The sequence below is a fragment of the Embiotoca jacksoni genome, unplaced genomic scaffold, assembly GCF_022577435.1.
Source record: "Embiotoca jacksoni isolate LCO1_2020_lvr unplaced genomic scaffold, fEmbJac1.0.p SCAF_6, whole genome shotgun sequence".
NCBI lineage: Eukaryota > Metazoa > Chordata > Actinopteri > Embiotocidae > Embiotoca > Embiotoca jacksoni.
In genome coordinates this window covers 17,690,950-17,716,750 of record NW_027185414.1, presented here as the reverse complement: position 1 = coordinate 17,716,750, position 25,801 = coordinate 17,690,950, and the positions used below count along the sequence as shown (strand labels likewise).

At 40.6% G+C, this 25,801-nt stretch overlaps 2 protein-coding genes across 2 annotated transcripts in view; one reads left to right on the top strand and one right to left on the bottom strand.

The window, feature by feature from the left end:
- Nucleotides 1-11,613, bottom strand: part of kif18a (kinesin family member 18A) — a 65,981-nt gene extending 54,368 nt beyond the window's left edge. The window contains exon 1 of the mRNA XM_069174084.1: nt 11,594-11,613. Within this exon, the coding sequence (XP_069030185.1) occupies nt 11,594-11,605 (12 nt within the window). The 5' untranslated portion in view covers nt 11,606-11,613. The remainder of the gene's footprint in view (nt 1-11,593) is intronic.
- Nucleotides 1-23,547, top strand: part of mettl15 (methyltransferase 15, mitochondrial 12S rRNA N4-cytidine) — a 48,185-nt gene extending 24,638 nt beyond the window's left edge. The window contains exons 3-6 of the mRNA XM_069174085.1: nt 2,900-3,036; nt 12,960-13,145; nt 14,845-15,023; nt 21,662-23,547. Coding sequence (XP_069030186.1) covers nt 2,900-3,036; nt 12,960-13,145; nt 14,845-15,023; nt 21,662-22,092 — 933 coding nt within the window. The 3' untranslated portion in view covers nt 22,093-23,547. The remainder of the gene's footprint in view (nt 1-2,899; nt 3,037-12,959; nt 13,146-14,844; nt 15,024-21,661) is intronic.
- The last annotated feature ends 2,254 nt before the right edge of the window (nt 23,548-25,801 follow it).

Below are 25,801 nucleotides of genomic sequence, written 5' to 3'. Positions count from 1 at the left end.
TACAAATTCAAATACTCTATAAAAGAGCTTTCAGAATAAAATCTCAACAAGTTTGTCGTTATTAAGACTTGAGGCTTTGTTTTAACAATCTAAACTCACTGTCTTGAGCGCATGGCTCAAAAGCATTTTGGGTGTGTCCAAATCTACGTTTGCTAGTTTAACGGCAGAGACTCTGAGTGCAAAGTAAGACGAATTGTTCACGGGGGTGATATTTAGTCTCTTAATTAATAAAGAGGTGTGTTCTGGGCATAACATGAAATAAACTAGTCAGAGCGTCATCTCCCATTCCCTTTAAGAGCCAGGTGCATTTCCACCTTGGTGAATTGCTATTATAACAGTTGATTTGCCAAGTATAGAAAAGAATGCTTCTCTGTAGAGGTAACGGATCTGCTGGTGAGCAGATTGATGTACACAATTATAATCGCATATTTTGCATGTTTGTTTGTATATGTAGGCATATATTACAATCTTAAAGCACCCTTAAAATCTGTAAAATACTGCACCACTGACTTAAGACCAAGTTTTTATTGTTCATTGGAAACATTACACCCATGGCCACAAGTATAATTACTATTTAAACAATGTGGGCGCTGGATTGGAAAATGACAACTGCGTCGGTCTGAACCAAGCAGGGACACTTGCATTGTGCCTGGTGCCGCTTTGTGCCGGGTGTATGAAAGAGCCCTTGGAGGCTGACATGAATGATCCTTACAAGCTGCTTTACCTCAGCCACACATCCGGTTAACTTTGTCGCTGAAAACAGCTTCCTCCGGATGCTTTGTTTCAGACTGATGGAGTGAAGCAAAGTTCAGGGAAGTTGTTGGTCGTGAAACCACTACTATGAGCTGAAGAAGCTAAAATGCTCTGTAGAGCTGAGGAGAGCTACAGACTCGGGTAATAACTCTGTGGATTTGTGACAGCATAGAAACATCTTTCACAGTGCACACGGTCATTTGATTAACTGTTAATATGAAAATATTGATTAGAACAGCTTCAGCTGATTTGAAATATTGATACATTTTTCCTCTGATGAGGGTTCAAACCGTCCACTTTGAGACCAAAATCTTTTGTATTGTGGTGCTTTTGGTGACTGAAGGGGAGAATACTGTACATAATGGGTAAATTATTCTGCAGTATCACTTTGGGATTTCAAAATAAACCAAGTGCAATTGCTGATATTTGCCAGAACTGGTAAGACATTACAACCAATTTATAGAATAATTAACAACAAATAGTGGCCCTGTTATGTTTATCTTGTGTGAATGGATTTTTTTTTTCCCATTCCGGCAATACATTTCAATTATGTCATAGGAGTTTAAAATGCAAAAGTCAACAAAATAACAGCATAAAAAGAAGGATTTTTTTTTTTTCTGGTTTCCTCTCATACAGGAATAGTACCTTAATTGAGGAGATTATTGTAAAAATATGTTCATTTAAAATGTGACAAAAAAAATTCCACAAACCCATTTCCATTGGGAAATGTAAATACAACCAGAATGCAGTGATTTGCAAATCCCCTAAACACATATTTAGTTGCAAATAGAACAAAGATAACAGATAGGGTTGAAACTGAGAAATTGTATTGTTTTATGAAAAATATATTCTTATTTTGAATTTAAAGCCAGCAACAAGTCTCAAAAAAGTTGGGACAGGGTCAACAAAAAAACTGGAAAAGTTGGGTAAAATAAAAACGTGTTGGATCATCTCACAACCAGTTATGTTAATTGGCAACATGTCAGTAACATAAAAAGGGTATAAAAAGAGCATTTCAGAGAGGCAGAGTCTCTCAGCAGTGAAGATGGGGAGAGGTTCACCACTCTGAAAGAGTGTGTGGGAAAATAGTGCAACAATCTAAGAATAATGTTCCTCAATGTAAAATTGCAAAAAGTCTCGGGATTTCATCATTTACAATACTTAATATCATCAAACAGAAACCAGATAGAAACATGATCCAGAAACACCGCCGCCTTCTCTGGACCTGAGATCATTGAAGATGGACTGAGGTGAAGTGGAAAACTGTCCTGAGGTCTGATGGATCACAATCTGAGATTCTTTTAGGAAATCATGGACGCTGCATCCTCCAGGTTAAAGAGGAGAGGGACCATCCAGCTTGTTATCAGCTCAGTTCTAAAGCCAGCATCTGTGATGGTACAGGGATGCATTAGTGCACATGGCATGGGTAGCTTGAACATCTGGAAGGAAGCATTAATGCTGAATGATATATTCAAGTTTTGGAGCAACATATGCTGCCATCCAGACGACGTCTCTTTCAGGGAAGGTCTTGTTTATTTCAGCAGAACAACGTCCAACCACATTCTGCACGTATTCCAACAGCATGGCTCCGTAGTAGAAGAGTCCGCTGATAAACTGGCCTCCTGCAGTCCAGACCTGTCTCCAATTTTTTTTTTTTTTAAATTGGTGTGTTATTAAAATGAAAAATATGACAAAATATTGGTTTATGTGATTTACAAATCATTGCATTCTTTTTTTGTTTACATTTTAAACAGCGTCCCAACTTTTTTGGAATTGGGGTTGTATTTATTATCACTGGGTGGGATGTAAAAGTAAACTGACTGTAAACTGTTTTAATTTAAACTCTGAACATCACACTTTTTATTTATCAAGGACAAAAACAACCATCTTTATTAGTTCAGTATGTGTACAGTACATTGAGGGTGTCCACCTTAAACTTACAGACGTATTGGAGTTTGAACTTTAATACTCGGTATCCTGAGACAAGAGGAACACAGTTTTAAAATGACACACATCAGTGTACCACTATGAAAGAAACACTTAAACTGTGAACTAACATTGTGACAGTAAGATGATGGTGGTGAATCATGTATATGGAGTCCTGTTGTGAGAGGAAAGTGTTGTTTTCTTGCTTTCTCGCATGTAGGTGGTCCTGGACATGACATTTGGAGGTGGTGGTCATACCAAAGCAATACTGAATGCGGTCCCTGAAGTCACAGTCCTGGCCTTAGATCGAGATCCAACAGCGATTTCTCTGGCCCAGCAGTTGGCCAAGGAACACTCGTAAGTAATTTATTGAGAAAGACCAACTCGACCAAAACACAAGTTAAAGCTTAACACACTGTCTAGACAAATGTTCATGCTATATCATTGCTAGGGTTTGACCATACATTTTTTTATGGTCCCAGTTGACAGCTTGACAATTTTGAGCAGTGTTTGGTTTGTGGCCATTATTTCTTAAAACACACTGTAGGTTTGATGTCTAATAGTGTTGCAGCTCTCCCTGTATTTCTCACTCCTTCCCCGAGCCCGATCAAATACTTCTTGCCAAGATACAGCCCCTGAGTTTCACCGTCCAATCAAATCCATTCTTCCTTCTTAACTTAAAGCTTTTCTCCCCCCACGCAAAGCTGGTGGGCCCAGCATGTCATTTGTCAGAGTGAGGGCCCACGCCTGCAGTGTGAGGGAGATGCTGCCTCCCACAGAGGATCTATAAGTTATTGGTGTGGGGTGGGATGGGGGGAGGGATGGGGGGGTGATAAAAAGTCAAGAGAGAGAGAGAGAGAGAGAAAAGGAAGAAAATGAAAACAAGAGTGAGAGAACAGGGAGACACGAGGACGCGATGCCAGGGTGAGAGGGAGTGTGTGTGTGCATGAGCAAGGCGTGGGAAGATGAAAATGAGATGTTCCTATGACCATGGCGTGGGAAGGAATCCTTTTACGTAGATTCTGGGGAAACCTCTCTCAAGGGAATCTGCCAGAGAAATGTGCCTGTGAGCAGGGAATGACAATTAAGAGAGAGAGAGAGAATGAGAACACTGTATTCTGTCAGCAGCAATATACCCCTGCTGTAAACTCTTCCACGCCTACTCGTGATGCAAGTTGAGAGAGGCTAGAGAAATCTAGCAATTAACCAATATTATTGGAAGCCTGAGTAAAAGACCCTGGCTGCCTACGCAGTGCATCCACACAACAGGGTTAGAGGATTTTCTCTCTCCTCTGTGCTCCCATGTCTTGAGGAAAGTAGAAGCTCAATGCAAACTGTTGAGTGTTGGTGTCAACCTGAACCCAGTTTAACAGCACAGGAAGGATCATTTCACGTCCAAACATTTTCAAAGCTTTAGATTATGATAGTAACTCTCTGTTCCCTGAATAATATTCACCCATGTCTTTAGTGGGATTTGTCTCCGGCATGTCGAGCCTTGCTATTCTCTGCATTCTTCTTCTTGTTGCTATGACTTCTCGGCGCTTGAAGCTCCGCAGTAGTTATGCCCACAATACATGTTAGAGATCTGGAAATGCACCAGGCAATATTGAAAAGGCAAACATTGGATTTACATGTACATCTGGGGTCACATAGATTCAAATATTAACTGCTTGCAAGTGCTACACACGTTGTTGATTTTACACCAAGTGCCATGTTGGTTATCACATCAGGATAGTAGGAAATGATAACTCCAGAACATAAAGCCTGGTTTGTTGTACTTTACCTGCACTTGTTGGTTCTTTGTTTGGCTTCTTTGAAATGTTCAACTTGAATAGTTTCTTCGCTTTCTTCGAGGTTCCAAGTTAGCTGAGCCGATACTTAAATGAGCCTGGCTGGACAGTGGGCCGTGTCCAGGGTGGACACATGAACTGAGTGTGGGCTCGTGACATTACAAATTTAGTACAAATGGTTTGTCCAAACGACACAGTTGTTGAATATGGGTTGTGTAAATTTTTCTGTGGACTGAGCATTTTGTGATATTGTATTTATAACAGCACCTAGACCTGCTTTATTAAAAAAAAATAAAGGAAAATGTAATTTATATTATGAGACCTTTAGATAGTCTCTTCTATGGTTTTCCCAAAAGTGGGGAAATCTCTTCCTGCCACAATAATTCTTACTCTCTATTTCAAAAACCATCTTAAAACACTTTTACTCATAAACCTTTGACAGTCTCCAACCTAAACTGACCAAAGTCTCTGTAGCTCTTTTGCCTCTTCGTGCAGTGTGCTTTCATGGTGATGGTGATAATGATAGTTATAATTATTATTGCCTTCCACCTCTTTTTATTTTTCCCTTTGTTCATTTTCCTTTTCCCTCTTTCTGTGCTGTAACACACTTCAGGTCAGCTGTGTTGTGTTTAATGTGCGACATAAAAAAACCTGTGTTGAATATAAAAAAAAGTATTCTTATTCTTCGTCACGAATAATTAGTCGGATGGATTTTTTTTGTGTGGAGAAAACCAAGCCAAGTATAATAGCCTTGCATTTTTCAGTACAACACGTCGGCAATCCTCTCAGTCAACTAGTCAAACTAGTCAAGTAACCTCAATCAATCAATCACACATCACAGATGACTTTCAGGGAAGTGCAGATTTCCTTATTTGGAGAGTTTCGTCCTAAGTGACATCGCATTTCCTCACTGTTCAGAAATTAGCTTCTTAACTTGGAAACAGAGATGATTAAATAAAAGTGGAGAAGCAGCAGGGAAGCAGTTATTTAACAGTTTTAGGAGATGCCTGTAGGAGATGAAGGCACGGCCAGCAAAGACTTATGGCCATTCACTTTCAAATGCACACATTTGTTTGAAATAAGAAAGTCACAAGCAGGTCTTTTGTAACTTCCTTTAGGTCAACTGAGGTATTTTGGAATACAATTACTGTCTCGTGGTTGTGTGTGTGAAATTTTGTCATAATAAGCTAATGAATTCTTGGGTTATTTAAAAAAAAAAATTGGTTCAGTTTTATTTATATAGCACCAAATTGCAACGTAAATCATTGCCACAGTTTTGGCCACAAATGTGGTTTGTGAGGTCACAGTAACCTTTTACCAGCAAAGTTTAACTAGTCCGTTCTTGAGTCCAAGTGAACGTTGGTGCCAAATTCAAAGAAATTCCATGGCAGCATTCTGGAGATAAAGCGTTCATGAGAATGGCACAGACATAAGGACAACCTGAAAACGTAATGCCTCAGGCCAAGTCTCTTGCCGGCACGGAGGCATAAAAATGCATTTCTAAAGACCAGCCTCTCTGTGTTTGTATCCTGCTTTTTTTTTTTTTTACTGGACTGTAGATATTTTCATCACTGCTCCCCTGCTGAAAGCAATCAATCAGCATCTTGTCTTAGGCTTCAGTGACGCAGGTAAAGGAACTGAGCAGGTCAACACAAGGGAATATTTCAGGCTTGATTTGTGAAGAAGCAGCATCATGTTGAATGAGCATGTGCTCAAACTGAGGCGGCTGTGAAGGTTCCTGATGTCCTCATAGAGTGCTCTCTTATTCCAGATGGACAAGAACAAGTGAATGCAAGGAAATATTTAGTGAGGGTTTGTGAGGAAATATCATGTTTTATGCAAAGTAAACCAGTAGAATTGAGCTTGATGGTTTGTTGTCTTTGGAAATAGACACAAAAAGCTCAGCGCATTACATTATACCTTTTTGTAACCTATTTGTCCAATTTGTTTAGATACAGTTTAAAACAAGTCAGATGAAAGTTTAGATCAACGAAACAAAATATCAGATTAAAATTCTACAAAATGCTGAAATTTTTTTTTTTTTACTTAATTCTGGAAATGACTGAATCATAACGCGTCATTAATTTAATCCTGGTTTGTAACACCGTGTGATTTTGTAGCTTTTAAAACTTTTAAAAACTAATATCTGTTAATGAACACTGATATGTGCTAGAACAAAACATCAAACTGCCTTGAATGTGATTTAAACAAGTCTTACTGTGTTCAGACAGAACATGAGGGGAATTTAGAGATGTCAGGATTTCACACAATGTGGATGGAAATTCACAAAGGACAGTACAACCTGACCTGAACACCATACGAGCTGAAAATGTTTCAGCTTCAGCTACAAAAAAAAAATCATTCCTTTCTCATGTTTTTTTTTCTTTCTACTCCATAAACGGCAACAGACAGCAACAAGAGCAGAAAGGTGAGATATTCAAAAGAAATAACAAACCAAGTAACTAGTTTTTGATTCTACCATTTTGAAGCCTCGACTTTGGTATTTTGTCCGTCGCCATCTTGTTTTTTTTTTTTTGGAGCCAAAAGTGACCATATGTGGATGAACTGGGGAGGAGTGAGGGCTGAATCTGAGTGAGAGCCGGAGGACATACACCTGCTCACCTGTACCTGCAAACCTGACTGCACCATAGGCATTTCAATCACACTAGGTTCACATCTAATTAACATCTAATTAATTATGGAATTATTTTCAGAAGGGCCATCAAAACACTGATGAGAAGTCAATTTACAGAATGACAACATATTGTGGAAAAAATGTATTGACTTGTTTTTTATGAGAAATAGATGCTCTTTAATGGGAGTATTTTTTAATTGGAGCTGGATATTTTTGGAGTGAGCCCCTAGATACACTTTTCAGATTTTTATATACAGTCGAAGAGTCAAACCAAACTAAATCACAGAATTTTGTTTTTAAATTTTGGACTCGTGAGGGCACCAGCTGAGATGTGAAGATGTATTTTCTTACTCCTAAGAGTAACATGAATGTGTGTACAAAATGTCATAACATTTGGTGTTCATCCAGAAAATCTGACAAATTTCACAGTAACGTATCAAATAATTGTCCAGTGATTTTAATTGGGGGTAAAATTAATATTTGAAGAAAATCAAATAGTTAAACAGTGGTAAACCAGTGGCTGAGGGACTGACATTGCCATCACTGCTGATGTGGATCAAAATTATATCTTAGTTGTAATTTATTTAAACTTTGAACGTTGACTCAAAATGTCACTGAAATCATCCCGTGATTTAAACTGCAACGCATTGCAGTTGTGGTGTGAGTTGAGGGCAAATCATATTCAGTGTAAGTTTGTTCAACTGAGATGCCACAATAAAAAATAAAAAAAACTGCATGATGTCAATGTCGTAGGGTGCTACAACTATAAATAGCTCACATCTCTTAAGCAATTATGAGCCCACACTTGAACCTCAGCACATACACCACTGAAACTTGTCCTCTTTAATAATATAAGACCTTACATAAGGCATTTATATCTCCAACTCTGTGTCTAAGGCACATAAAGAAGTTAATAATTTAGAAATGTTATGTAACTGTTTTGCATATTTTTAAATCCTTCAGTGGCTTACAAAAACACGTTGTAGAAGAAGTCGCTGTGTATAGTGGAAGGTACGTTCATCACCTGCGTGTGGGCGGACACACACTTCTAATTTCCAATAATTAAAAAGTAGACTTTGTGTGAGACGTTCCAATATAATTGAAATGCAGTTGATTACAAGCATTTGGTTAGCTTGATAGAGCTTTCAGTGTTGTGTAGTAGCTAGCAATTTCACAAGTAACGGGAAAGGAATTTTAGACTTTAAATTGAAAAAGAATAATTTATACAAATATAATAAAACAGCAGAGGTGTCATTTGTGATAAAATGTTGAATTGCATCAGTCTACTCATTTTCACCTTTTCCCCTTCAGGCATTAACTGGGCAGGTTGTCTGACTGCTCTGCTTGTGCCCGACTGGTGCCCCACGTCACTATTGGTGTTGTCACACTTGGTACTTGAGTACGTTTGAGCTCAAAATCCAGAATGATCGATAATTGTGAAAATTCCATTTTGGACCGGCGCACAGAATGGCATTCCTTCCCTGGGTCCATTTGGAAGAGGCAGACCCTGGCCCAGACCCTGGCCTACATGGGCGCTGTATACACCACATGTGAAAGCTGCCCGCTATTGAAGATATAACGGCAACATTCCTCAACGGCCTGTCACTTATTTTAGACATAAAACAGTTGAGTGTGTTGATTGTCCTCCTTCTTAACTGTAGGAGGTGTATCGGTTGGATGTTGTGCACATATTTACGTGTATACAAATGTCACACTGATAATGTCGGCATACTCAGGCCGGTCTCCAGGTGATACAAGGTAGCCCCACAATACTTCACTTTTGCCTTGCGAAGCTAATTATTAAGTTATTAAAGCTAAAATGTACCCAAACCCTTGTTTTATGATGAACTACTAGATAAGTATGTGCATGCTGTACATCCTCGAGGTGCTGCAATAGTGCTACCTTTTTTGTTCCATCAAGTCAACGTGACATTTTTTGTGATGCACATAAATAGATTTTCCGGTTCTGTTAATCAATTCAGAATCATAGAATAAGGACCATAATTGTATGTATGTTTACAGTTTCTTAAAACTGCATTAATGAATACACAATATTAAGTCGTATCAAATGACTTAATGTTAAAACACATCGAAAAAAATGACCACCCAAAGCTGGAATTAGTTGGAGTTTGCGGACCTGTATGCCACCTTTTCACCACCAAACAAATTTTGCAACTAGCTTTGAGGAAATAGCACAATCATCATTGGTGCAGCACTGCTTTTCTTCCAGTTGTTCAAGTGCACGATAGCTAAAATGCTCCAAAACCAAGAAAATCAAGATTCTAAACTCTCACCCAATAACAGTTTGTCCTGCAAGTTTGAAAAATGAAAAAAAATTTAGAAATTGGAGATGGTGGGTAGAGAGAGCTAGTGAGGAGGCAGTAACCTGAAGGGATTGTGCAGGTGATGGGGGAGAACAACAAAGCCTTTACTATAGATTTTTCAACAAATTAATCACTGTGCAGGATAGTGAATAACAACAGCAAAGCAAAGGAAGGCCCTGGCAGCGTGGGTGAGATGCTCCCTTGCCATTTTGTCTTCAGTGGGTTTTGAAATAGAGGACCTGACAATTTGTGTTCTTTCCTTCAATGCCCCCAGTTAATCTCGAGAAAGGTGGAGCGACTGCAATGTACATAAACACAGCAAGTTTCATACTGAGTATAATATGAGTTTTAGTTAGAGTTTTAGTATTTTTAGTTTAGACACAGCAGTCAATAATAGTGAAAATACAGTAATCAATCAGTCATTATTAGTCAGTACTCGGGTTACACCAATATCCCCGTCGAAACTGTCAGTGATCAGCAGAACCATCACCGTTTCCTTTAAAGAGCAGGTAACAGCCATACACACTCCTGCAGGTATCCAGTCTGCAGCCAAGTAGCTGTGCAAACACTCGGAGTGAAGTGTATATCTGGGTGGTCCGGTCCACCTCAGAAATCTGCCCTTTGTCACGACAAAGGAAGGAGAGAGACTTAACATTAGGTTGTTTTTAATAAGCGTTGAGTGCTTATTGTGGTTAAGCTTACACATAGTAGGCTTTCACTAAACTCAACAAAACACGCCTTCTCCTCCAGATGGAGGTTCATGTGTTGACAGCAGTGACTCAGTCTATGTGCACAGGTTGCTAGATGCTTCAAAGATGAGTGAGACATCAGATTTAAAACGTTCAAAAGTGCATCGTATACATTCAAAATTAGAGACTTCCTTTATTTTGATTCACCATAGTCAGTCAGCGTTAGCTCATACCAACATCCAAGTTTATCATACACATCTTTCATTCAGTATGCATGCATCAATAATTTAGCAAATAGTCTTCGGCTGTATCTCCACCCACCCGTCCGCTGCTCGGTGCAGCCTGATGATATAGGAAGCCCCACCCCCAAGTCAACCGGATTGGCTCCTTAGTTTTGTGACAGAAGAAACCCTGGCTGCCTGCTTCTGTCTTTTTGAGACTGTCAGACTGTCACTGCTGTTCCAAAACAGACGTGCTCATCCGTGGTGTTCACTGTTTATTTCACTCATGAAAAACGAAACACGAACACACCACATGGACATGTTAACAAGGTTAAAAAACTGGATTTTCACTGGAGGAGATCTTTAACCCTTTCGACCCTGGAGGTCCTTGTACCGAGACCAGGCCGTATCTGTTTGAAAAATGCAACCCTCTGCCATTTTTGAAAGGTTGCTAAGAGTGGTACATTCACTGAAGAGGCCGCTTAGTACTACAAAAATGTGCTTCTTTTCTGTTGCATCAAAAGTGGGTGAGCTGCAGTTGATAATTTTTAGAGCAGGTTCAGTGTCACCGCCTCATTGTTAAAAGACTTTCATTCACTTTCCAATTCACTGTTTTAATTAGCATTTTTCACGTCACACTTGGGCCTGGTGATAAGAATACAGAGACTTATTGTTTATCAAAGTTTCCAAGTGTCTCTTCTACACCGAGCCCAAGGTTGTTCAGTTTGGCAGCTGTGACTGACTACATTCGGAGATTTCTTTCTCGGGTGGAAATTTGAAAATATAGCCTCGAGCTTGGGCATTTTCAAGAAGTAGATGAAGCCAACTTGTCATATTCTGGGCATTAGAGAAAATTTTAAATGGATCTGGTGGCATATTATCCAAATATTTTCATTCACTTTGCTAATGATATCCCTCTCTTCCTAACAATTAAACCTGTTCGTCATAAATACAGTCCACAGAATGAGAAAAGAACCACGACCAGGCTGTGCTTACAAATGTGTCATTAGTTATGAGTGGTTAGAGATAAGAAATGTGCTTATTTAACAGCAGGTATTTTGAAATACATGATATTAAATACAGGAATGAATGAAATGGAAGAAAATGGAGTCTAGCTACAGTGGTATTTTGGTTTTGAGCCATCAAGGCTGAAGTGGAATTTAAAAAAGACGTGGCTAAAGAAAATGTTTTGATTTTCCCAAAGTCATGTCATGTATTTCTCAGCAGAAGTTATGACAAGAAGAGCGGTAGTTACCTTGTAGTTCATTCCATATTGAGGTATTAAACATATCACTTTAACTTCCACAACAAAGGATGGATAAGGAGTTATTTTCTGCTGTGGGGATGGTATATAAAGAATGATTAGTTTGTTGTTTAGAAATGACAATCAGACATTTTGATCATTCTTGGTTGAAAAGTAAAAACTTTATCTACGAACCTGTTTACGTATGTGGGAAGTGACTGGGTGGAGAAGGCTGCAGAGGATCTTCTGCTCCAAGTGTATAGATGCTCAACCCTGTTGCTCTCTTCTGCCATCATCTTTGTGCACACAATGTTAAAAGGTCACATGAAAAATGCATGAACGTGGCTTGAGGATCTCACCACTTGTGCATGTGGAAGTGAGTACACAGAGTCTTGCTCAGTCAGAGACGAGGACGGATCTCAATGGGCCAGCTAAGGCAGTTTGTTGCCTTCCAAAGAAAACAACTGATTCATTTTTAAAAGGTTCACAGGAAAGATGCTCAAGCTGTTGTGGGTTGAATTTCATTTCTCTCAGGGTCTCACCACTAACTCGTCTGCTTGAAAATACCTCGACTTGCGAGATGTTGAGTGGTGTCTCTAGATTATACATATGTTTTGCACATATTGAAGAGGGACATCATTTACAATTCGGCAGCAGTCGTGACCTGAAGGTTAGACTTGGTAAGAGCCGTGCTTACTGCTGGTGGCAGAGACTGAAGGTCCACCTGAGCGCAGCTTCTAAACACAGACATGTATGACGGCTGTTTTCCGCAGGAACCGGCCGTGTCGTGTTCCGTCTCCGACACGGAACGCTGCCGCTTGATGTTCCAGCAGACGCGTCACAGAGCGCGTAAGCAGCTCGTTGCTCCGCTGCGCTAAAAATACGCACCGGTCTATTTCTGTCTGGAAGGGCAGAGAGCATGCGATCAATTTTCAAAATAAAACACCTGTGCAGTTTCCCGATCATACATCCCATCTTTAACTTTGTCTGCAGGCTACCGCACAACAAAGTAGTCAAATAAAAGCAGTGAACACAAAACGGACAAAAAGAAACCGTTTAACAATATTTACCCACTAAAGGCACAAAAATCGAACAAAAAAGTCGAAGTCCACAAAAAAATTGGGCAGACAAAACGCATCACTGAATGACGATGCACACGCAGCATTATAGACCCGTGCATGCTGGAAACTGGGAGACAGAACACTCAAAGTCTGGAATATATATATATATATGTACAGTGGCAGAGTACAAAACTAAAATGTACCACGGCGAGTTGAACTATGTAAGTGGATGTGAGGCTGGTACTTTGGTAGCAGTTCTGCCATATGCATTGACATACATGTCTAATTGCACCGTTCCCATCTAATCCGTCCTCCAGTGGTCGTGTGAAGCCGTTGCTCGGCCGGTTCAGTGAGCTTGAGTCGCTGCTGTCTAGCGTGAAGCCGGCCAGCGTCGATGCTGTTCTGCTGGATGCCGGCTGTTCCTCCATGCAGATGGATCTGGCAGAGAGAGGCTTCGCCCTCAGCAAGGACGGGCCGTTGGACATGAGGATGGATGGAGACAGGTAAGAGATTTACAACGTTGGGCTGTTGGGAGGTGCTGGATAATCCAGGCTTCTAGCTTCAGATTGGCTCAGTGTTCCATTGGTGCAATAATGGGCAACTATTAAGAAAGGGGCGGAGCCTAAATGAGATGCCAACATCCCTTTTCTCTTAACTCAGTTTTGTAAAAAATTTAAATCTTTGTTATACCAGTGAAAAATATGTTTGAAGATTCTTGGTCATGCAGGATATTATGTATGGCATGAGAGGTGAAGCGTCTTCATGAAGCTCACGCAGGACCAGTTGCCTTTGGATAACACTTCCACCCATTTCAGACCAAAGATTGATGACGAGACGATTTTAAACTTGCAGCTACTCGCACATCGCAACTCTGTGACTTTCTCAAACCTGCCAGTTTAAACTAAAGTAAGTTGAAGAGGCGGTGTAACACCTCCACAGCACAGACTCTGTGTACTTGTGTTTTATTTGCTAGCTGTTCAGGCTTTTTCAGAGCTTGATGTAATTTGTAATATCTTAAAACATGAATGAGGATAGAGTTACTTGCACGATATGCATTTTTAGTCACGATGAAACAGCAAAAACATAAGAAACTAAGGGGTCGAGGGGGCTTTTGCATATTTATGCTGAGAACTTGACTCAGGAGATCTTTTTCAGACACCAGACCGGAGCACTTTTATTGTTTAGAGGAGTGTGTGTCTCCTCTAATAATCAGAAACAACACAAACTATTGTGCCTTCTATTTAAATACTCTCCACGTGCAACTATACAAGCTGAGTCGCAGGTGACACCGTGACCGGGGTCGAGTTGAGCTGAGACAGGCTGATTCACACTGCTGCAACTTACTGCCACGTTCTACAATGGTGTCTCTCTTCACAAACCTTTAGTCTGAACTGGGCTTCAGATACGCCAGTGAAAAGTCCGTTGAAGAAAAGTTGTATTTATTTTAACAATTATAGCAGCGTAAGTTTTCTTGACTAGTGGACCTCTTGTGGTCATTTGAATAAAACAGTTCTATCTGAGCAGCGGAGGAAACAGAGTGACGTTTTATCACTCAGGGATGGTTGGCTGCAGAAAATGTGCGAGTTTGACACCAAAGACCACAGTCGGTGTCTCATCTCCCAACAACATTAAGCTTTCTTTTCACATAGCCATGAAGGCAATCTTTCCCTAAACACAGCCTCAACCGTGCTTTTGCTTAACATATACTTTAACAGTCGCTTTAACAAATCATAATAACTCATATGGATCATTTTGAAGGATTTCTTCCTCGAGCTACTAGTAAGTTGAAAATGTAATGCCAATATATTCCATATTACAGAAGATTGATGTGTAATACCATTAAAGTGTGACAGTGGGATCAAAAACCTCATTGCAGACATGTTAAGTTTTTGATATTTCTCAGGCTTAAATGTGTGTGTAGGTGTTATAATATTATCAAGCGTCGTACTGCTTCCTGAATGTTTTCAGTAATATATCAGAATCATTTTCCCGTGTCTGCATAATGTGCAAATAAACCAGGTAAGATAACTGCTTGATAAACTGTCGCACAGGCTGCATTTCTCTTTTCCTTCCCTCACAATCATTCTATTCATAACTGTCAGCCATAAAGGTTTTCAGCTGTATCTCAGACTTGTCAGGATTCGCCACTGTCAGCAAGGATATGACGTCAAGCAGCTTAATTGGGCTTCTCTTTGTGCGTAGGTACCCCGACATGCCCTGCGCTGCTGACGTTGTGAATACCTTAGATCAACAGGCTCTTGCATCCATCCTCACTGCATACGGGGAAGAAAGACACGCCAGGAAAATAGCTTCAGCCATTGTGGAGGCACGCCGTGTCAACCCCATCACCCGGACACAGCAGCTGGCCAGCGTGGTGGCAGGTAGCTAGACACTATGCTGAGTAATTCCCCGCAGCATTCTGGAGGCTGTAAGGGAAAATAAAACACGAGTGGAGTTATTAAGGCTGTCTCCCCACGGGACAGACATGTCTCCGAAAATTACGTGGACTGTGATCTCAGTCATCATCTTGTGCCTCTGTTTCGGGTGCCTTTCTTCCGCACCTTCCTTTGAGAGATAAAGATGAGACAAAGACAGAGTTGGAGGTGGCTGGAACAGAAAGTGTCTGACATGCAGTAGCCCATCTCTCTCCCTCCACACTCCCCCCCCCCCCACCCCGCTCCGTCTCTCTGCTCACAAATATAGACATACACCTGACACAAATGCAAACACCCACATATGCTCACACGCGACACACTCGTGCGTAAAGCAGGGGTTCGATTATTTGTCTTCACTGATTGTTGTTGTTTTTTTGGACTCCAGATTCGAGTTGCCGAACAAGCGAGATGTCGTTGCAACCAACCGTTATTGCACAGAGCAGTATGTGCGTCAGTGTCACCCTGGGAGAACAGGTGTGAGTAAGAGCAGCTGTTTGATCTTTTCTGAAGAGCAAAGCGAGTTACCACCAATGTTTATTCGGAACAATCCAAGAGACCTTGATTTGAGAAAGTTCCAGGGGGAGCTGTACAGCCGATTGTGACAGGGATGCTGGCAGGGAACATGCACCGTCCCGGGAGAAACGACGAGGACTTGTGTGTTTATGTGCGTGGTATTTAGACGTCAGATGTCTTTTGCGTATTGATGTTCCACGTTGCACCGCAACACACAATTACTCAAAAAGCTTCATTGGGATTTGAATTTTACAGTTGTATAAATATTGTACATTCAGATTGATTCGTAGGTGTGACTTTGTGAATGGAGTTATCTACACAAATAGAGCCCGACGTAAATGATGCAACAAGAAGTATACACACGCATGTCCCCACATATACACTGGTAAAAACTGATTGTGCTGAAATAATGTGCTCCGTTTACACGTGATACAGACCAGACATTCACATGGTTTTCTACAGCTCGAATGGGACTGTCACATTAATGTGGTGATGTAAAAATCACACATCATTTGCGGGGCTCTATGCTTATATTTATTTCACATAAATGAAACAAAATTAGGGACAAACATTAAGCAACAAAAATAAATAACATGAATGCATCTCCTTTTTTAGACATTTAACTTTAAACATACAGTATACAGAAGTATGTATGAGACCCTGTAAACTGAAGATTGGACCGAACTGGAAGGTTAGAGAGAATTAAAATAATTTTTAATCGTAACATGTACGTGGGACCTAAAAAAGGAATAAAATCAGTTGTGCTTGACTAATACCTCTCTTTTCAAACGGCATACAGTCTACAAGTCTTTTAAAATAGTTTGCAGTGTTGAATTGCTTTGCACAATTTAATCTGAAATCTGTAGGTTGACAATACAGACAGTTTTGAGCAGTAACCTAATTAACCTCTATTTACAACTTGAATATCTGAAAAGACAGGACTTTTTTTGTGCCAAAAATGATCAATATATTGAGTAAAAGTAAGTGTATAGAGTACACAGCATCACAAGATAACACATTGCAATAATAGTTGATGTTTTTTACTCTGATATTGAATGTCCTGATTCAGAATTTAAAGGTCCCATATTGTATAAATTCATATACTGTTTCTTTTGTGATAATTTAGCAGCTCCATGTGCTATATTAATACTCTGAAAATGTAAAAACCCTCAGTCCACAGAGAAATGCACACAGTCCATATTCATCAACTGTCGTTTGAACTTCCATAAGTTTATGATGTCACATTTTGTACTTATGATGGCCGTCAGTACAACCCTCTCTCCAAGCTTTCATGTGGAAGAAAAAGAGAAAGTGGTCATCCTGTTTGTGAAGCTAGCAAGCTGCAAGTCCAAAGAAGACCAGTGATTGGTCTGGGCGTACGTCACTCACAAAAGAGTCAGCCAATCAGAAGAGAACTGTGATATATGATATTAATTCACCTTAAAGCCACAGACACATAACAGCCTGTTATTAGTAGAGCTCCAGAAAGAAGGAGGTGGAAAACTATATCGAGATGTTTTTTGTTACTTAAAACCACAAAAATATCTTCTAAATCTAAAATCCGGGACCTTTAAAGTTGATCTGTTTATTATGTTGCTCTGATATGAATAAATTCTAACTGCTGAACTTCATGTGACGTGATCAGCTGATGGTTTAACCACGGAAGATGACAACAGAAACAAAAGCAGCAAAAAGAAGCATCATTCATTCAGACAGAGTCCACGCAGGTCGTACAGACTGACGCTTCTTTGACCTCAAACAATCCCTGTTTCCCCACCGGCTGGCAACAAGACACAAACCCAACAACTGCAAAGTTTCATTTGGAATTGATGTTGGTCAGCAGCATTTGATAATTACCCTCAATTTTGTCATTTTAAACAGCCACAGTGGCAATCAGCAGCAGTTTAAAGTGGGAAGCTGCAATCTGACTGCTTTGTACATTGATCTTTTCTAATTAGAGTCTCAGAATTCAAAACTCATTCACACCAGGGCGGACAAATAATGCCGCTCGCATTTGTTTGGGTTGTTAGTCAGCTTCACTGACTATCTAAAGTCTGTTTTAACAGGAGTGCTCAACTAAAACATTACTTTCGTTGAAAAACTTCCCAAACCGAGCTCGATCTTTTCACTGACAGGCGTACGGAGTAGTGAAGCAGGCTGAAGCATACCCTTTACATTTATGTAGGATTTATCGCTGGGTTATGTGTTGTGACATAGTCTTTCACTTTCACTTTCAAAAGAGTCTTTGAGCAGCATGAATTTAAAATATGAGCTATTACTTTTGGTATTTTAATTTGACAAACCCTGCTGTATCTGCAGTGTTGTCGCGTTCTGTCTCCGGGTGAGATTCATGTACATGTGGCAGCGCGGTTCTTCAACGGTTTATCCCGACCCAGTGTCCACAGGACGCTCATTGATACGGGACGGTTCTATAGGACCCCATCAGTGTCCAGAGCCAACCTTCACTGCTAACATGGGAGGCAGTGTGACATTCATGTTGTGCTGCTGGAGGAAAGAGTGTGAAGGTTAAGGTGCTGCGTGTCATATTTTACACTTAATTGTAGTTTACATAGTTATTGTGCTCAGTTTTTTAACAACATTGGCTTTTTCCCCCTCCTGTGTTAATGTTGTTTTCGTGTTGCTTTTTAATGTGAGCCACGTTCAAGGAAAAATACTGGATATGAAAAGGTGCTGAAAAATAATTTGTGTTGGCGCCATTTTCCTTTTATGTGCTAATGGCATCAAGAAGGCCACGGAAATCTTGTAAGTGACCCGAAGATTTCTAGATGTTGTCCGAAGGCGAAGGAGACCGGCCCGGGACCCCCCACCAGTCAGTTAGAACTGAGTTACACTGGGGAACCTTTTGGTGATTCAAAGCACCTAGATCTGATACATTTATTGATTTGTGGTGATCCCCCGTTAACACGGGTTCTGTCATGTTTTGTTGAATTTTTCAAACTCCAAACGGCTTCTTGTGGCATGAAGTTGATACAAACATAAAATATGTCAACTTAAAATGAAAGCAAAATGATGAGATGAAAGAACCAAAAGAGCCACGTGACGTTCGTTCTTTATGTTGTCCCATAATGCATCGACAGCCTTGTGGTTCCTTCTTAACTACCTGATTCCTCCTTTATGTACACATCCTAATCTCCTCTTTTCTCCACGGATCTGTCTGTAGGACCTTTTGAAAGATGAATGAGAGAGAGAGAGCACATGGCTGGGTGAGGCCAGACCAGGGCTGGTCCTTGCTGTGCAGGCATCGTATCGATTGCAGTGAGTCACACCTCGGGCTGTTTAGTGCAGGACGAGAGAAATGCCACATCACTCACTTCTCTATTTATTGCAGTTTCTCTTCGGCTCTATATAAGTGTCTAATTGTTCTTTTGTCTTCCGTGTGGTGGTTTTGAGTCGCTCAAGGTAGATGACGCGTGTACTGATGTAAAGCTAATCTTTCCACAACTTTAATGTGCAGCAAATTCTTAATCGGTTGGGTAGTTTTGGCTTCAATACCTGCATCGATTGACCTTTCTGTACCTGCATTCTGATGCATTCAGCACCCCTTATGTTATATATCAAACTGGTGCACAAACCATCCAAAGTATTCTCTGCATGTCTGTAGTTTGTGACGCCTTTCGCTGTATTGCGCATGCATTTTAAGCGAGGGTCGTTCGAATCAATGGAGGAGACATTAAAACTACTGGATGAAAGTTTGTCTGCCTCTAAAAGGCAGGCGCAAATCATTCAGGAATATTAAAGGTCCCATGTTATCCAAGTTGAGAAAATTTCCATTGCTTTTTTTTTTTTATCGTAAAGCAGGTCCAGGTGCTGTATGAACAATGCGAAAGTGTCAAAACGCTCAGTCAATGGAGAAATGTAGATAGCCCGTATTCACAATCTGAGCTGTTTGGACTTTCATAAGTTTGTGATGTCACACACTCGCGCTCATGTCATGTGTCCACCCTCAGCACAGCTCACTGTCCAACATTTTATGTGGAATAAAACATAGAGATAATCCATGACGGAGCTAGCAAGCTACGAAACCAAAGAAAACCTGTGACTGGTATGGGCATACGTCACTCAAAAAAAAAAAAAAAGAATTAGCCAATCAGAAGAGAGCATCATTGATATTTATGTTTCTTAAAGACACAAACACAAAACAGCCTGTTGTTGTTAGAGCTCCAGAGAGAACCTGACGAGAGAAGATCTAAAGCTATGATGAGATGTTTTTTGGGTCACGAAACCTCAAAAATATATCCTCTCGGATACCAAGATATCAAATAAAACACTTGAACAGAGTGAACTATGGGGCCTTATAAAAAGGAAGCCTGTGCATGAATCACACTGAGTGAACTCGCCACCGAGCACTAATCACAAAAAAACCTACAATACTCTGCAATCTTTTCAGTAGTCATTCGAGCACAGGGAGTCGTGATTTTACAAGATTTAACTTGAACTTCTGTGAACTGAGAGATCACGAGAAGCATTTGGCTGCGTTTACCTCGGTATTTTAGAGACACATGAGCCATATCGACACCATTTCCACCCTCCATCTGCTCGACACGGAGCCTCTGACGGACCTGACGCTCAGGCTGACTGCAGCTCTCTCTCCACTGCTCGTGTATATTTTTCAATAAGCCGTGTTTTTTTTTATGCCGCGACGTCTTTTCTCTGAACTTACTTAATGACCACTCTCGCATTAATAATATAAATCAGACTGTTACGCCTGATGATTCTCAGTCGACCAGAAGACGGTAGACGTAGACATACGAAGTCGAGGGCAGCTGAATTATTTTCATTTTTTTTCTCTTATTCTCTTGACCGGTGGACATTTGAGGCTTTTCCAACCTCTCTGGTATTATTCACACAATGATACCGGTGGGCTGTTGAGGTCATCCAGTATGTGAGTCATTAGGTCGCATGAGAGTCTTTAGAGTTGAGGTGTGGATTGGTGATGTGGTAGCTGATAAGTGGTGTGGCAGGAGCCCACTTTGTTCATGTTTTTTTTAGTTTGACACAGATGGTCTCCTTCAAATGATCTCTCATTCGTCCATTGACATTAAAGCAGCGTCTCTTGTCCTTTACATGGACTTCGTCGGATGAGTGGACCTTCATGAGGCTTCATCGGTGGTCAGTTTAACTTTGTTCATTCATCACCATATACTGAATATGACAGTACCTTTCTAATGTAGTAGAATAGGAATGTGGGCACGTTGATGTTATTAGAAAGAGCCTGATCAATGGCCCATACTGTCCCATCATTGTATATCGGTACTAATTAGGCAGCTTCTTCTCATTAACCTGTTTCAGTGTTACAGGGAGCATCCTTCCGTCTCTGCCGACGGCATCGTTTTTGCCTTGCTGTCGCAGTACAACAAACAAACACAAACAATATTTCCTGACTGAAAGGTCAAACCCACATCCTCCCCGAAAATGGCTGGAAATTGAGTTTTGAGACTTTGCGAGTGAAAGTTCAGCCGGATTGAACATGTGGGCGGAGGACGGTTGCATCAATCCGGCGGAGACAGCAGCAGAGAAAGGGACCGTTTCAAACTTTGACAGCAGTGAAACGATCGGCTGGTGGCGAGAGCAGTTTCATGGAAAGTGTGAACGCATCGGCCCACCGATGGAGCTGAAAGAAAGAGGATGGTTCTTTCGCAGTTGTTCATCGGTGAAATATCCCAGACTACCACACTGAAAGGACGAGCACTGTCGTAACTGAGGATTTTAATCATCGTCACCTTCTAAATTCATTTGTTCATCATTCACTCCGCACAAAATAGTTGCGAATCAACTTTCTGTTGATCAACTAGTTGACTGATCGACGTCTTCCAGCAGAACTAAAAGTGTCCGTCGACCCTCTTGTTGTCTCTCGAAGTCTCGCTCGTGTTCAGCGTTCAATTTTTCACTTTTTAAGAAAAAATAAACACTCGTCACGGTTTTTTTTTTTTTTTTATTGTTTTTATATGTAAATGAAGCAATAGTAGAACTGCTGTAATAACAGATGTTGTGCATTAGACTTAAATCCAGCTTGTAGAAGATCCCCTCACTGTGACATTTCTTGTCTCCAGGATCGTTTCCTGCTGCTGTCGTCTATGCGCGTAAAGACCGACTCCGCCGACCGGCTCACGTGGCCACTAAGACCTTCCAAGCTCTGCGCATCCTCGTGAATGACGAGCTGAATGAGCTGCACGCGGGCCTCTGCGCTGCCCGGACGGTACTGAAGCCCGGAGGACGCCTCTGCGTAGTCACCTTTCATTCACTGGAGGACAGACTGGTCAAACGTTTCCTGCAGGGAGAGGACTTGTCCAATCTGGATCGGTATCACTTCAGTCCAAGGAAGCAGGGCACCAGAAAGGAAAAAGTGTCGGAAGGGAAAAGAGAAGGCGGAAGTGTCCATTGGCTTCCTCTGCGGAGAAAAGTGATCACACCAGAGAAGGACGACGTACGAGACAATCCTCGAGGACGCTCGGCTAAACTCAGAGCGGCACTCAGACGATAGCTGCTGACGTGCTCCTTTTTCATCGAGACGTTTGAGCTTTGTTACAGAATGGATTCTTACGATAAACACGGCACTGCAGAGGTTGTTAATTCACGTAAGACGATCACATGGGTATCCTCACCTATGACTCTTTTCTAGTGAGCACAGTTGGCTGGTGGGAAGCCAGTGAAGGTTGGCGTCCTTGTCGTTGAATGAGCGACTCCAGCTGGTCGGCTGCAGTCATTCTGGACGGGAAGGGAAAGAAAGCATCTCTCACCAAACATGGCCCCTGATTGAAGCTCAGATTTGATTGCACTTTTTTCATTGGCAGGTGAGGATTAACTATTGGTGTCACAAGTCTAGCAGCTGTGACAAAGACAGTAATATACTGGACTTGAAAATAAGGGGATATTTTTTATAAAACAATAAAGTGTGTGAGTTTCAACATTTGATATGCTGTCTTTAATCCATTTGTAATAAAATATTGGTTTATGTGATTTGCAAATCATTGCATTCTGTTTTTATTTACATTTTACACAGCGTCCCGCCTTTTTTGGAAGTGGGGTTGTATTATGAAATGTAAAAAAAAAATCATTTACGACGGTTCAGTTAACCCACATTTTACATTGCAGACACCTTTTGTTCACGGTAATGATCCTGTGCTGTGTTTGAGTATTTAAATATTTACACACAGATGAAGTTCACTGATGATTTTTAAACTCTTAATTTCTCTATCGTATCAGATTTTCCTGCATTTCTACTGTTTGACAGCATATTCAGGGGTTATTACGTCTAAATAACTAAACTGATAAAACAAACACAAAAACACCTTTTCTCATTGACGTCTGTATTTTCTCTGAACCTCCCTTGATGAGTAGCTCAAGTGAAATCTCTACTGTACCATGTGAATCAGTAAAGCCACTAAATACTGAATGACGCATGTGTCAGAAGTGGTGCTGAATGAGCTGGATGGTTGTTCCTGAGCATTCTCTCACCTTGGATTGGAAGCCGATGAGGTGTTTTGATCTTTACTATTTGACTTTGACTAATTGTAATTGCTCCATCAAGATTATTAACACTTTTTTTTTTTTTTCTTTTTCTTGTGTCTTAGTTTAGTGCTCTCTAAATATACCCTTCTTGTTACCTTGGAAACTAAATGGCGCAAGTAACATTCAACTGTCTAAAGATATCTACTGTTTTAATCTAATATGAAATGATGTCTTGTGGTGAGTTTGAATGTCCCTCCCTTCTGACATCAGTTGATGTCAAAACGCCGTCCCCGCTAACAGAATATTTTAGGACATTTGATCACGTGGATACGGTTCTTTCTTTTTTATTGCCACAAAGGCTTTCGCTGAATCATACTGTTTACGGGCATCAAGAGGTGAAGATTGGTGAGAAAATGTTACTCACGACTTCATTTCACACTGATGCGTGACTGTTCATGCAAATACAAAAGAATAAAGAAACACGGGAGAGATGTGCGCTTTTTTTTGAAGTCCACACATTCCTCTTTCTGAAATATCCTTGGCGCTTTTAATTGGTCCCGGGCTCTGCCTCGTTTATTTTACCCGGTATAAAGTCATGTTGATGTGCGCTTGTATTTTCTGAAGCCTATTTCTGCCTCTACTGATCGCAGAAACATCATCCTCACCACACGTAGTCTTCCTACAGCGATCAGGAGATTTCACTGATGTCTAAATTTCAGATTTCATACAAAATATTTTGTAATTAAAGCGTCAAATCAACCCGTTCTCATTCCATGGGCATCACTTCTTACAGTTTTGTCAAAGCCCGCTGGTGTCTCAGAGATATGCAGTAAGTGCCTTTTGGTGTCGTGACCACCCGATTCAAAGAAGAATGTAAACTGGAGGTGGTAGAAACTGTGAAAATCCATGTAGGGAGGAGGTCGGGGTTGGTGGATGGATCAAACACAAACTCAGGACTTCATATGCAGGTGAAAGCAAGTTATTGCGGATTTATTTAAGTACACATAACATACATAAAGTAACTTTGGTGACGTTTTACTATGACCTAAACTGTAATCTCATCCTAAACCCAACAAAAGTAGTTTTGGTGTCTAAACATAATCCACCTCGTGTGCATCCCAGAGACGCCAGCGGACTTCAACTGAACAGTGTTTGGTACTCGGAGTATGAAAACAGGCCGGGTCAGTTATACCTAGAGCTTTGAAAACAGAAACATATCTTGGGTTGTGGGGGGAAAGCAGCTTCCTGGATGTAGCCCGCTCCGCTTCTCTGCGTGAGCCTACGTTGGCTGATAATAGCGTAACACACCCGAAGAACGTATCGGTTTTTGCTGCATAAATTTGAATCCCATTTTTAAAACGCTGACCGTCATGAGGCAGGCCGGGTCAAAAACATCAAGCGCTCTTTTACATTTTTAGGCAGAAAGTATTCAAACTTCTTCACCTTTAAATTTCCCCTCGGGGATTAATAAAGTATATACCTACCTACCTACCTACCTACCTTTCGCACACATTTTTGTGTTGGAGATGCAATTTGAAGAAAAAAAAAAAATGTCCAATTTACACTCAACAACCACTTTCACACTTCTTAAAACAGGCTTTCTCTTTGTCATTATAGGTTATTAGACGTGATTTGATGGGAGAAATGCAAGTTTGATCCATTTAAAATGAATCTCCAACACGATAATGTGTGTAAAACTGAGGGCGTCTTTCTGAACCGACTGCACTTTACCTAAATATTTACATGTTCTGCTACGTAATACTTCTACTCCACTACATTTGACAGGCAAATATTGTACGTCTAATACTGCTGCATAACCTTTACTTTGATTATCAATACTGTACCTACAAAAGCTATAGTGAGCTTATAAAACAGGGCGCACTTTTACATTTGATACTTTATCGACTGACACTAGGAAATGATGTAATTAATATTTGCGTGAATCTTTGTTTCATGATGTAAGCTATGTTTCGGATCTTGGTGTTATGGATAAATGTATACTTTATGGCTCAAACAATGTATATTTTATCATAAAAGTGTGTGAGGAAAAAGATTGTATCCTTTAAAGGTCAATATTTTGAGGATACTCTGTTCAATGGTTTATTTGTGGCATGAGATAGACTCAATCGTATATCCAGTGTAACTAGTTTCAGAGTGGACGATGACGTCTAAATATACCAAGTACTGTTGTCAAAGTTGTCTTAGTTTTTTTGGAAGTAGATTAAAAAAAACCAGTTGGTCTTTATTGCATGGTACAGCAGCAGATGATAAGACAGGAACTTCAGTGATTACAAATTACTTATATCTAAGATTGCAAATTCTCAATCACCATGGAAACAGTATCCTCTGATAACAGTAAACATACTGTAAAATGATGCTATTATTGTAGACTTGGATCAATCTATAAATTGACTTCCGGGTACATAACTAACAGAATCACGCCTCTGAAACTGCAGCCGGACGCAGTGAGCGTCATCCAAGCTGCTGTTTACAAGCCTGCGGACCAGGAACCAACGTTACATACAAACTACAGGCTTTACTTCACTCTTAAGGTTCATTGTTACATTTCAACAAAGGAATACACAACTGTGGTGCCTTAGAATTACTGCGCCACCTTTGTTTGCCTCCACCAACCAGTCAACTTGTGCTTTACGTCAATGGTTGTCCAGACTTCTTATGATATACCACTTTAAAGGAATCCTTATTTGTTCACATGCTTGGCCAATAACGCTGATTCTGAT